The sequence below is a fragment of the Bidens hawaiensis genome, unplaced genomic scaffold (assembly GCF_021521415.1).
Source record: "Bidens hawaiensis isolate Kalapana, Puna unplaced genomic scaffold, B.hawaiensis_p1.1 tig00000566_1, whole genome shotgun sequence".
NCBI lineage: Eukaryota > Viridiplantae > Streptophyta > Magnoliopsida > Asterales > Asteraceae > Bidens > Bidens hawaiensis.
In genome coordinates this window covers 3260013-3274749 of record NW_027491035.1, presented here as the reverse complement: position 1 = coordinate 3274749, position 14737 = coordinate 3260013, and the positions used below count along the sequence as shown (strand labels likewise).

General features: G+C 36.2%; 1 protein-coding gene across 2 annotated transcripts; it reads right to left on the bottom strand.

Annotated features, from left to right (window-relative positions):
- Nucleotides 1–10914: 10914 nt before the first annotated feature.
- On the bottom strand, nucleotides 10915–13031 carry LOC143636055 (uncharacterized). 2 transcript variants are annotated; one of them, XM_077103740.1, is made up of 2 exons: nucleotides 12010–13031; nucleotides 10915–11814 (listed from the first exon to the last, which is right to left on the bottom strand). In XM_077103740.1, the coding sequence occupies exon 1, from the start codon at nucleotides 12889–12891 to the stop codon at nucleotides 12058–12060; it is 834 nt and encodes a 277-aa protein (XP_076959855.1). In that variant the 5' UTR covers nucleotides 12892–13031; the 3' UTR covers nucleotides 10915–11814; nucleotides 12010–12057. The 2 variants fall into 2 exon arrangements, with proteins under 2 accessions (XP_076959855.1, XP_076959862.1); XM_077103747.1 differs by having other exon boundaries at nucleotides 10916–12643; nucleotides 12728–13031.
- Between the last annotated feature and the right edge of the window lie 1706 nt (nucleotides 13032–14737).

The following is a 14737-nucleotide window of genomic DNA, read 5'->3' as shown; positions in this document are numbered from 1 at the left end:
AGCAAGGGCAAGTAAGGTGTCGAATCCACAGGGAATCAGTGGAAAGTGCTAATAAAATTCATAATTTATAAAATATTAAACTAAGTGGACAAACAATGTCAAGCGGTTTAAAAGATTTGTTAAGCAAACACAATGTTACTTTGATTTGTAAACAGTTCTGAGAAAATAACCAATCTCCAGGTTTCAGGTTGTGAAGCAAGTTGGACAAGTAACTAATCCTATTTGGAAATCTCTTTGTTTGAATTAATAAGCAAAAGACTAAATATTTGGTTCTGCTGATTGTCAAAACTTAATCTGAACAATTGGCACAGTTGAATAATAATCTTGATTACCAGTTTTAGGGTTTGATAAAGGTAAGTGATTTAATGGTTAATGATAAACAGGTCAATGACTCAAAGAACTTAATCTTAAAAGTTGATGACCACAAATCAATAAACTGATAAAAACACAAAACATTCAATTACGAAAAACTGTTAAATGCATAAACAAATGTAAAGATTCAACTAACCGAATGATTAACCAAATCCAAATCCAATATTAAGGTTCAAAATACCAAAGAGTCTAACCACAAACACAACCCTACGCCCGGAGATGGTCACGAAAGCTTTAGCCTAGCATATGCATCTTGAAGATCCATTCTTGATTGAGATGATGATAACATGGATGATTGTGGTGATTGGTAGGTGTTAGGATAGTGTATGATGGTGGAATATCGCCTCCAAGAAGTCCACAAACTGATGGTTCTTGAATACCCTCGACTCTAGGGTTTTTGGGCCTTAAATATGGAAGAAAAATCATTAAAAACTCATTTTCCGTCAGACCAGACCGTAAGCTACGGTCTGGCCACCGTAGCTTACAGTTAGACCACTCTGCCTTACGGTAAAACTGTTTTCTTCATAAAATCTTCGTTTCAACTCCGTTTTCCTCCCCGTTTACGGCCACGTCTTCGTATTTAAATTCTCTATCTTCTCATGGATCATCACTTTCATTTCCACTCCATCATGAATGCTCTAAATTAGCTTCTTTAAGCTCCGTTAAGCTCCGCACACCTGTAACCATAAAACCTATCAAAGTATTTGTGTTCGTTACATATAAACAAGTAAAACACACAATATAAAACACTTAAGGCATGTACTTTTACCCACACATCACATCCCCACACTTATCATTTGCTTGCCCTTAAGCAAACTCTCATGCAACACATACACCTCGATAGACGGTTCATCAATTATCAGTATTAATACTAGTGAGGTATAAGGTCATACCCAATTCCCAAGAACTGACACTGTCAAGGTTGATAACCCACCAAATAATTTAATGATACATTTTAAAACTATGAAACTGTTGGGTTTTATACAAGATTATCAAAGTTCAAGTTAACCATTTTAACATGAAAACGCAACGGAAGCTAAGATTTTAAAACAAGTTATGAACATACCATTATGTTAAAACTAAAACCCAAAGAGCTAGGATCAAAATTACAAGAACAATATGCTCACAAAATGTAAATTGTACCTTCTTCTACCTTTAGAAGAACAAGTGGATTGTTGAAGAGGATGGTGGATGAATGACAAGCCTCCAAAGAAGAAGACCTCAAGAGTGTGATACCCCAAGCTATTTGTGACAACACCAAGTTGTTTTGCTAGGATTTATGAACACAAAACAATCTCACAAAGCTCCCAATTTTCTGCCCAAATGGGCCGTAAGTTTTTAGAGAGGGAGAGAGAGTTTTTTTGAAGCTTGTAACACACTTGAAAAAATTACAAGAGTAGGTTCTTTGCATGTAATTTGTATGGAGAGTTTTGAAACAAGACATCACCACATGCAAAAAGTAGCATGCCATCTAATTGGACCAAAAACCTCCACCCACATGGGGTGGACGGTTATTATTATTATTATTATTTTTTTTTTGTTTTGTTTTAACCATTAAAACATCTCCATTCATTTTATAAAACTCATTTTTATAAAATGTACATACATTTATATAATTATTTAACCAATTAAATAATTAATTTATATAAACAAATTATCTAGATAATTTATTTAAATCCTCAAGTGTGTTTGTTTAGAAAACCAATTTTCTAAATACTTAGTGTTCGGTATTCGTTTAAATGATCAAATCATTAAAAGAATACATTTGGTGTTGTCTAGCTTGTTATTGGGTATGACCCGACTTGGATCAAACACAGTTAGCCACATTAATATAAGTATGTGTCTCGGGCATACGTAATTCCAACAATCTCCCACTTGCACGAGATACATAGAAAATTAATGCAAGTGGTGAATACCGCCTAACAACAGTTCACCACCCCTAATGTGTTTGACGAAGTGCCATTCAATAACATCACCCCTTCAAGTCCCTTACTTGATATGGTTTAGGTGAATCTATCATTATATCCCTTTGTTACTAGATGTCATGTTGGATCTAAGAGACATAGGCGATCATTCTCTTTACAATTCAACTTTATCAGGCCTTAGACATCTAAACTCTCAACACATAAGAGGAACAAATTCCATCTTGACTGTATACGCCTCTCACTATCACTTTATACTCCACCTGAGCTCATCCTTATGTACCATCTTTTACGAATAGCGAAGGGCAGAGTCAAAGTGTAATACTTGGTGAAAATCAAGACCCAGTATACATCTCAGGTCTAAGGATAATATGAAATTCTCCTTTACTCAAAATTACTAATGATCAGGTCCATTGACTCCATGTAGTAATATTGAGAGCGGGTCAGTCCAATATTCGTATCCCACAAATATCTATGAACCTTGGCAGCAAACCTATGCTCCATATTCATTCCTTATGAATATCCACCAATCCTAGTTCATAATAGTCTTGCTTCATATTTGTTCCCACAAATGTGATCGACTACGGACTTTTAGAATAAGATAACTTATTCATGGATTAAACATGCAAAATTAGAATTTAACTCAAGATTCCATAATCATATAAAAGAGTTAAATTACAAAAGTCTTTTAAACGTAAATACAAAATAGATCAAATCCAATTACTAGAATATCGAAGTCCTAAGCCACTCGCATGACGCTCATGTTTCGGTCTTTCTAGGAGCTTCGTGAATGGATCCGCAAGATTTTGATCAGTTCCAACTTTGCGAATACATATCTTTCCTTTTTCAACTTCATCCCTTATGTAGTTGAATCTCCGCTCTATGTGCCTTGTCTTTTGGTGCGAACGAGGTTCCTTGATTTGTGCAATCGCACCCTCGTTGTCACAAAAGATTTCTAGGGGGTCTTGAATGGTAGAGACCACCCCCAGATCAGTAATGAATTTCTTCAACCATGCAGCTTCCTGAGCTGCCAATGAAGCGGCGATGTATTCTGATTCTGTAGTGGACAATGCTACCACTTCCTGTTTTGAGCTCTTCCAAGAGACAGCTCCTCCATTAAGAGTGAACACATACCCAGATTGTGATCGAGAATCATCTCGATCAGTTTGGAAGCTCGCATCCGTGTAACCTTTTATAGCGAGTTCCTCCTCACCAGATCCATATATCAGAAACATATCCTTAGTTCTCCTAAGGTATTTCAATATGTTCTTAACAGCCATCCAATGACTGTTTCCTGGATTCTGTTGGTATCTGCTTGTCATGCTCAAAGCGCATGACACATCCGGTCTAGTACATATCATCGCATACATGATGGATCCTATAGCAGAAGCAAATGGGATTTGTTTCATCATCTCTTGCTCACCCTTTGAGCTTGGACATTGAGCTGAACTCAATATGGTCCCTCTTTGAATAGGTACAAAACCTTTCTTGGAGTTTTCCATCTTGAACCTTTTCAAGATCTTATCAATGTATGTACTTTGGTTCAAACCTATCAAGCGCCTTGACCTATCCCTATAGATCTTTATTCCCAAAATATAGGCAGCTTCACCAAGATCCTTGATGGAAAATCTACTTCCAAGCCAAGCCTTAACGCTTTCCATGGTTGGAATGTCATTTCCAAATAGTAGAATGTCATCGACATACAATACTAAGAAGGTAATTATACTCCCACTAGCTTTCTTATACACACAAGCCTCATCAGCGTTTTTGATGAACCCAAAACTTTTGATTTCTTCATCAAAACGATGATTCCAAGTTCTAGATGCTTGTTTCAATCCATAGATTGATTTCTTTAACTTGCATACTTTATTAGGATGTTTTGGATCGACAAAACCTTCAGGCTGAACCATATAGACATCTTCCTCAAGATATCCATTTAAGAAAGCGGTCTTGACATCCATTTGCCAAATTTCATAATCATAATGTGCAGCTATGGCAAATAATATCCTAATAGACTTTAGCATTGCCACAGGCGAAAAAGTTTCATCATAATCAACCCCTTGAGTTTGAGTGAAACCCTTAGCTACAAGTCTTGCTTTATAAGTATCCAAGTTTCCATGCATATCAGTTTTTCTTTTGAAAACCCACTTACTTCCAACAGCTTTGGAGTTGAGTGGTGGTTCAACCAATTCCCAAACTTGGTTGTCATACATGGATTGCATCTCAACGTTCATGGCTTCAAGCCATTTGTCACAATCATTCTTGGACATTGCATCACGGTATGTGGTTGGTTCATCCGAATCTACCACGTAGCAACCTTCTACAAAAAATCCATATCTTTCAGGTGGATTGCTAACTCTACCAGATCTGCGAACGTTTTGTGTGTTTTGATCAACCACTTGATCACTTTCAACAACCTCTTGTTGAGTGCTAGTATCAACCAATTGTGTATCATCTTGTGATTCTTGATCCTCATCAAATTTCACTGTTCTACTATTAGTTCCTTCCTCAAGGAACTTAGTTTCCAAGAACTTACCCTTTCGAGCAATAATAACATTTTGCTCACTAGGATCGTAAAAGTAATATCCTAAATCATCTTTAGGATAACCTATAAAGATACACTTAGTGGATCGGACTTCTAATTTGTTTGGGGTGTATTGCTTTACATAAGCTTCACAACCCCAAACTCTTAAGAATGATAGCGATGGAGCCTTTCCATGCCATATTTCAAAAGGTGTCTTCTCCACTTTCTTGGTTGGAGCCATATTCAATATGCGAACAGCGGAAAGTAAAGCATAGCCCCAAAATGATAGAGGTAAAGTGCTTCTAGCCATCATCGATCGAACCATATCTAATAGGGTACGATTTCTCCTTTCAGACACACCATTATGTTGTGGTGTTCCAGGTGGAGTAAGTTGTGAAATAATTCCACAACTCTTAAGATGATCTTGAAAAACACCACTTAGGTATTCACCTCCTCTATCACTACGAAGTACTTTGATTGTGGTCTTGAGTTGTCTTTCTACTTCAGTTTTGAAGTCTTTGAACATTTCAAAAGCTTCATCTTTGTGTTTCAATAAGTACACATAACCATATCGACTATAATCGTCAATAAAGGTAATGAAGTATCTTTCACCATTCCTAGTCATTGGTCTAAAAGGACCACATACATCCGAATGTATGATACCCAATAATTCTTTTGACCTTTCAAAAGTTTTATTAAAGGGTTGCTTTGTCATTTTGCCTTGTAAACAAGATTCACATACATCAAATGAATCATACTCATTTGTTTCTAGAATACCACTCTTGCGAAGAGTTTGCATGCGATTCTTGCTTATATGTCCAAGGCGACAATGCCAAAGATAGGAATCACCCAAGTCCTTCTTGAGTTTCTTGGTGCTGACATTGTACATTGAACTACTATGTGACATACCACTTTGATCTATTTCATATATACCATTCATGGGTATAGCTTTAAAATAAAACATGCCATTCATCAAAACATGAATATCATAATCTATAAATTTAAGATCAAAGCCACATTGTTTTAAAAGGGACACGGAAATAATGTTTCTCCTTAACTTAGGAGCATACAAAACATTCTTCAAAATTACTTCCAAACCACTTGGAAGCTTTAATATGTAGTCCCCTTGGGCTTGGACTTCAACTCTTGCTCCATTGCCCATAGAGAGACTAATGTCCCCTTTGTTGAGTTGTTTACTTCTTTTGAACCCCTGCAACAAATTGCAAATGTGAGTTCCACATCCGGTATCAAGTACCCATGTATTTGAAGAAATAACATTTAGTTCAATATGTATAGTAAAGATAATACCTGAGGTATGCCCCGCATCCCTCTTATCTTTTAACGCATTGAGATAGGTCGGACAATTCCTTTTCCAATGACCTATCTCTCCACACTCAAAGCATGGATCTTGCGCCGCAACCTTTTGCTTCTTTTCCTTCGGTTTGATGGGCGTGATGGCTTTCCTCTTTCCCTTTCCTTGGACGTGGCCCTTGCCCTTAGCAACACTTGCTTTGGGGTTGGAGTTATGTCCCCTTTTTCCTTCATTGATTGTTAGAACGGGTAAAACCCTTTTACCCATTCCCGCTTCGGCCGTTCTTAGCATTGCGTGAAGCTCACCAATGCTTTTGTCCCACCCATTCATGTTATAATTCATGACAAAGGTTTCAAACCTTTTGGTCAAAGAGTTGAGGATCAAATCCGTAGCCAACTCATTAGACACGGGACAATTCAACCTACGAAGCTTTTCGATGTAGCTTTTCATCTTTAGGACATACGATGAGACGCTTTGGGTTTCCTCCATACGACATGCATGAAACGCTCGAACCGTTTCGAAACGTTCCGCTCTAGCTTGTTGAAGGAACATTTCCTTCAATTGAGTTATCATGTCGTATGCCCCATGATGCTCGAAATCCTTTTGGATTTCGGGAATCATAGTCCCCAACATGAGGCAAGAGGCTTGCACCGAATCTTTGGTGTACTTGACCCAATCGTTATAAGCCTCCTCATCTTCCACGTTAGGCTCATCGGGAATGGGATCGTCTAAGACATATGATATCTCTTCTTGTTTGAGAACTATTCTCAAGTTGCGATACCAATCCATAAAGTTATTATGGTTTAGACGATCCTTTTCAAGGATGGTTCTTAAGGATAGGTTACGGGTGTTATGGGTAGAGGTGTTTGCATTGTTAGTGGCCATCTACAAAATTTAACAAAGTTCTATTTAGTATTATAATCAATTTAATTATTAATACCCTTTTATTTCATATTTTAAAATAATAATTAAATTCTAGAATCCAACGATAAATCAAATTTCGGTTAGGTGACCTTTATCCCGTTATTTGATTTAACAAGGTAGTCAACCTTGCCAATTGCAACCCTTTGCAACTTCTAGAGGTATGGGACCATTCGAAATCCTTATTTCGTGTTGGCATGTTTATCCCATCAACACCATTGGATCCCATGCTTAGGTGACCTTTATCACATGGTTTCCAATTCAAGTCGTCCTACTTGTATAAACATGTAAGATTAACATACAAGTGGTTAGGTGACCTTTATCCCACAAATATGTTAATATTACCCTAAGTATATTAGTTTGCTCAAAATGGTTAGGTGACCTTTATCCCATTTAAAGTTCCCTAATACGTTAAGTGTCATACAAAAGGATGGTGTTAGACTTGTTTCTTTGGTAATTATGAAAAAGGGATTTTAAATTTTCAAATATTCTAGTTGAAAAACATTATGCCATATCCTAACATGCATTTAGAAATATGGCGATTTTGAAAACCAATTTTCAAGGTTCTAGTTATAATAAAACCAATTTTATTATAGGTGAGTGATCGCTTAGTTTTAATAAACCCATTTAATTAAACTAATTGACGCGATATTACCAAAAATATATTAGAACCCGTTTTATGCTTGTTGTCGTTCCTATGTGACGGTTTGGATATCCTAATATCTATCAACCACACATTACATTAAGTAAAACAAACAACCAAGCATACACATGCAAAATATAGTCATAACCGAAAACCGCTAAATTTGACCATACTTGTTAGCCGAAACAAGTATAGGTCATAAGTCACACCTAAGGGACAAAACATGACACAAGGATGGAATGTTGACTCCCACTTGATCTTGCATCCAAATGCTTCAAGTATCCTTTCCAAGTTGTTGTGTTCTTGTTGGGCTTGTTAATGGGCTCCAAACTTCCAAAAGTCTTCTTGGGCCCAAGAGTGAAATTTATGGGCCTAATGGGCTTGAATCCCATGATGGGCCGGTGAGGCCCAACAAGCCCAAAATTTCGGCCCAACCCATTTCATCAAATCTTGCATCTTCTAATTTTTACAAAATGTATCCTAATACATATTTTTCTAAAAAAAGGAAAATGCAACTAATCTACTTATTACATACCAACTTATGAATAAATAAATTACACAAGCCTTAGATTATGAATTATTACAACCATATTGAATAATAAACATAATCAACATACACAAAACAACAATCAACACATCCAAGGTCTAGGTTTCGGTTATGACACATCCAAACATACCAAATGTTCTAAGCATGCAACCTAAGCAACCAATGCCTAAATTTCATCAAAAAAGCGGCCCCCCCCCCAAGAGGCTACGGCCACCATCCCCAAAAAATTACAATTTTGATATTTCAACATCCAAATGTTAAATGGTTTCCTAAGATCTTTCCATGCATGTCAAGATCTTACAAAACCATGAGGGGTAAAATCCACCAAATTTTCGGACCCCTTTTTCACCCATGAAAAAACCCGAAATTTAGGAACATGTAAGGAGCATAAGTCCTTGTAACCGGCTCTTGATGCCATTGTTGGGTTTTATACAAGATTATCAAAGTTCAAGTTAACCATTTTAACATGAAAACGCAACGGAAGCTAAGATTTTAAAACAAGTTATGAACATACCATTATGTTAAAACTAAAACCCAAAGAGCTAGGATCAAAATTACAAGAACAATATGCTCACAAAATGTAAATTGTACCTTCTTCTACCTTTAGAAGAACAAGTGGATTGTTGAAGAGGATGGTGGATGAATGACAAGCCTCCAAAGAAGAAGACCTCAAGAGTGTGATACCCCAAGCTATTTGTGACAACACCAAGTTGTTTTGCTAGGATTTATGAACACAAAACAATCTCACAAAGCTCCCAATTTTCTGCCCAAATGGGCCGTAAGTTTTTAGAGAGGGAGAGAGAGTTTTTTTGAAGCTTGTAACACACTTGAAAAAATTACAAGAGTAGGTTCTTTGCATGTAATTTGTATGGAGAGTTTTGAAACAAGACATCACCACATGCAAAAAGTAGCATGCCATCTAATTGGACCAAAAACCTCCACCCACATGGGGTGGACGGTTATTATTATTATTATTATTTTTTTTTTGTTTTGTTTTAACCATTAAAACATCTCCATTCATTTTATAAAACTCATTTTTATAAAATGTACATACATTTATATAATTATTTAACCAATTAAATAATTAATTTATATAAACAAATTATCTAGATAATTTATTTAAATCCTCAAGTGTGTTTGTTTAGAAAACCAATTTTCTAAATACTTAGTGTTCGGTATTCGTTTAAATGATCAAATCATTAAAAGAATACATTTGGTGTTGTCTAGCTTGTTATTGGGTATGACCCGACTTGGATCAAACACAGTTAGCCACATTAATATAAGTATGTGTCTCGGGCATACGTAATTCCAACAGAAACCGCCCAAACGAGTGTACTTTGTTTCCGGTTAAGGCACACATGTTCATACCCCTCATAATATAAGATCTCTCATCTCAGTTTAATATCTGGACCAGCAAAAAATGTGCTAGTATCTCTCTGCCCTCAATACCAAGTATGAACACAATGTAATAAGCTTGGTAGCAAGTTATATCTCCACCCATTACCAACCGGTTGCATAGAGAAAAGAACTAAGGGTTTTGCTGTGGCTTAGGTTGGGGTGTGGAAGTGGATTTATTTAGTGACTTATGGTGGATGAAACCCAATTTATTGACACCAACAAACAAACGAACAAACAAACACACTAACTATTATTTACAATCAATAACGACTTTAAACACAACTCTTTTTGAGTTTTTCTTTGATTTTTTTTACTTTTTCTCTCTTATTTTTTTTAAACAAAAACTAACATCAATATACACAAATAAATGACCCGAGACATACGTACATTGTGTACTATGCTCGACAAACAACTTAAATACAAATCTTAACATACCAAGTTTCATCCACAGGGTTAAAACAAAAGGCCAAGGCAAACATGGCTTGTAAATGTGGGTTTAAACAAACGAAAGGGAAAACGCACAAACTTGGCTCCTAAGGGATAATGTAGGGTATGGAGTATTATTATTATTTTTTTTAATATGTAAGGCCAATATAAAGTGGTTTTCTACAGTTCTATTTCTCCATACAGGTGGTGGTATTAAGATCTCGAAATGCATGAGACAACCAAGTTCTAGATATCATGGACATACCGGTTACTCTCGATAATGGCACTCAAATGACATGTGTATATACTATATATTATATGTGTATTATATATAAAGCAAATCTCACACACATACCGGAGGAATTAGGCTGCCGATATGAAACATGTGTACCTGTCCCCATGACTCGTTATCCCCATCTAAACGGTTCATTTTAATTGTCTAACTTTTGAAAAACATTTGCATGGGAAGAATTTCGAGAAGCTTAAAAATTGACCATGACCAAAGACCTCTACTTGGCATTAATACTAGCAATTAACAAGTTACAATTCCGGCTTTTGCGCACAATCAAGCTACTCTAAGGCCAAAATTTCAATTTTCCCCCATCTCCACACTTGAGGTTGACATTGTCCTCAATGTTTAAAAAATATAACTTTTAAAAGAACATTAACGAGGACTGAGTTAAAATTTACTGCTTATTATTTTTTTAATTTTAAAACCGGGCTTAATGTGATGGTCATAATAATTTATACAATTACACTTTTAACAACGCAACTAATAAAACAAAGAAAACTATGAAACGAAATCACCTGATATAGGTAACTCGTGTGTACTCGTGCTTGCTCCAGATGAACATGTCTCCTCAACTCACTCAACAATATCTGCAAACTCTCACATGTGTAGAAGCATGCTTCTCACAATATTAGAATATGCCTTTTAAACTGTTTGGAAAACTGTTGATTATAATTACCAAGCCGAGTTAAATAAATTTCATAATTGAATTTGTTAAACGAGTAAAAATATTAAAAGACCTACTCACTTTCTTAGGAATCACGATTGCATTTAGCATATGCAACAAGCCCTTTAAACCCCCCGGAAGCCCGGGTGGACGAGTAAGGTCTCGTGAGGGTTTATAGTGAACTACACCCACAAAGTTCAAATACAATAAAAATATACACGTACCTGAATCAACTGTAGCAAAAGGAACATGAAAGCACGTCGGATATCCGAAACCTCGTAACTTAAAATTCTTTCACCGAAACACTATAAAACTCTGACTTTTCCGTGTGGCATCCCCACACTTGAATTTTGCTATAGTGGTACGCTTGAAATAAAACGGTTAAACAAACTAAAAAAAATAAAATAAAATACAAATTGAAAATAATATCCGAGTTGCCTCCCGATTAGCGCTAAGTTTTTGTTAAGGTCTTCAGCCAGACCGTTACCTGGTATGACGTTTACGGTGGTCTAAGCGGACACTTCTCTACCGAATTCTCTATAAAAGCTCGGTAGTTGACACATCTCGGCTCCGCTTCTTCCTTCATGTTCAAGATATCTAATAAACAAATATGAGTCGGTGTGAATGAACATTTACCTTCAACGTTTCCCATATATACCCGGTAATTCACACATCGAGCCCGCACCCTCTTTCTTGAGATTAAAACACTAGGATTCGATCGTGGTCGAACCGAACATTTTCCCACCGAATTTCCCGTGTATGCTCAGTAATTAAAGTTTTGTGCCCATACCTTCTTCTCTGTGGTGGACATGTGTGTAAACCGAATACAAGGCCACTTCACCATATTTTGTTCAAGGTCTTCCAAACTCAATTTCCTCTTCTTTGAACTTGCACCATCACCCCAATCTTCATTTATATGCGTGACCAAAATGGGAGAACGACTGGGATTCACCTGGGTTACTTCAGTCACCGATTCTTTAAACGTTACTATGTCTTCAATCGGGTCTAAAAATTCAACTTCATGCCCCAAAAGATCCTAACCCTCCCCCTTTATATCCTCATCATCAACCACAACTGATGCATTCATTGGCTCTTCAGTAACTAGAGGAATTGGTGTGGTATTATTCTCCAAAACCAGATCCTCAAATTCATTCTTTGAAAGATCAAGAGCCTCTTCTATCACTTCCTCATCAACCATGGCACCACTAGCCAACTTTTCTTGTTCTCGTTCAATTTGAGCCACCTCTTCTAATAGTTGACTCACCAGTTTATCTTGAGCGTCATTAAACATCTCATGGAGTTCTAACCTCTGACTTAAAGCCTGATTGTGAGCTTCTTGATCTCTCTTCATCTCCTTCAGAAAATCCATAACATCTTTCCAAGACACTTCTTTGTTACCCGAAGAATCTTCTTGATCTTGTTGATAATTTCTTTGATATGTACCACCATGATTATAATGTTGAGGGACTTCCTCGTATATTGGTTGAGGATGTTCATGGTAGTAGTAGTAGTCATCCTCCTCTTGATAACTTACAAAACTTGGTGTATCGGACCCTTCACTATCATACTCCGAATCATCCTCAAACTTGTAACAATTAATTCTCTTCTGAGATTGAGAATTTCTTTGATACGAGTTTTCATGGTTACCTTTAGTTGACCCATAATAACCCTTATAATCAGATTGAGGCGATGAATAATTTTGGTACCGCATGTTGCGACACTGCTGGTTGAAGCTCATTTGGTTATCTGACTTGTAGAAGCCTTGAGAGTTTGGTGAAGGTGGGCCATGATATGAATGTGTACGGTACGAGTCATCGTCCTCCATGGCCTTATATCCTTCATGTGGGTTAGAGACCCAACTCCACGTCATCCTGAGTTACCAGCACACATGAAACACACATATACCAAACGTAAAACTGACAAAAATAAAATAAAACTAAAAGTAAACAAAACACTAAACTAGCACTTTGCGTCTTGATTCCCCGACAACGGCGCCATTTTGATCGATGTCGAAAGGTCAATCAAAAACATTTGTAAAATAACTTTACTAGCAAGGGCAAGTAAGGTGTCGAATCCACAGGGAATCAGTGGAAAGTTCTAATCAAATTCATAATTTATAAACTATTAAACTAAGTGGACAAACGATGTCAAGCGGTTTAAAAGATTTTTTAAGCAAACACAATGTTACTTTGATTTGTAAACAGTTATGAGAAAATAACCAATCTCCAGGTTTCAGGTTGTGAAACAAGTTGGACAAGTAACTAATCCTATTTGGAAATCTCTTTGTTTGAATTAATAAGCAAAAGACTAAATATTTGGTTCTGCTGATTGTCAAAACTTAATCTGAACAATTGGCACAGTTGAATAATAATCTAATTGATTACCAGTTTTAGGGTTTGATAAAGGTAAGTGATTTAATGGTTAATGATAAACAGGTCAATGACTCAAAGAACTTAATCCTAAAAGTTGATGACCACAAATCAATAAACTGATAAAAACACAAAACATTCAATTACGAAAAACTGTTAAATGCATAAACAAATGTAAAGATTCAACTAACCGAATGATTAACCAAATCCAAATCCAATATTAAGGTTCAAAATACCAAAGAGTCTAACCACAAACACAACCCTACGCCCGGAGATGGTCACAAAAACTTTAGCCTAGCATATGCATCTTGAAGATCTTTATTCTTGATTGAGATGATGATAACATGGATGATTGTGGTGATTAGTAGGTGTTAGGATGGTGTATGATGGTGGAATATCGCCTCCAAGAAGTCCACAAACTGATGGTTCTTGAATACTCTCGACTCTAGGGTTTTTGGGCCTTAAATATGGAAGAAAAATCACTAAAAACCCATTTTCCGTTAGACCAGACCGTAAGCTACGGTCTGGCCACCGTAGCTTACAGTTAGACCACTCTGCCTTACGGTCCTGCTGGGCCAAAACTGTTTTCTACATAAAATCTTCGTTTCAACTCTGTTTTCCTCCCCGTTTGCGGCCACGTTTTCGTATTTCAATTCTCTATCTTCTCATGGATCATCACTTTCATTTCCACTCCATCATGAATGCTCTAAATTAGTTTCTTTAAGCTCCGCACACCTGTAACCATAAAACCTATCAAAGTATTTGTGTTCGTTACATATAAACAAGTAAAACAAACAATATAAAACACTTAAGGCGTGTACTTTTACCCACACATCAAACGCCACCATAACACACGGACTACAGATGGTCTTATCCCCTTACCCTTGTTTTACACTTAATGTAATCTCAACCATTTAAGTTTAAAATGAATGGACAAGATTATTTCCTATCCTTCCTAAAAAACTTATCTTCTTATTATAACTCAACCCTATATATATATATATATATATATATATATATAACAACTAGGTTATAAACCCGTGTATTACACGGGTTTGAAAAATTAAATCTCATGCATTATCTTATTATATGATTCCGGCTCTTCAAATTGCAATAATCATGTATAAAAAACACATTAAAACTCTTGAAAATTCACAAGAGCTGAAAATTGTAAAAAAGTTGTTTCTAATTATATTGTTGTGTTAGTTTCGACATATATTGTTACTGAACTAACAGTTGTAAGAGTTTTTATCAGTACAAAAAATTTACCAAAGGATTCAAATTGAGGTTTAATGATATTAAATTATTATCCATCCATAACCAACAAAAAATAAACTTATGTGGCTG

Excerpts from the sequence above, each read along its gene's own strand:
- LOC143636055 (XM_077103740.1), bottom strand. The coding sequence starts at position 12,891 with ATGACGTGGAGTTGGGTCTCTAACCCACATGAAGGATATAAGGCCATG.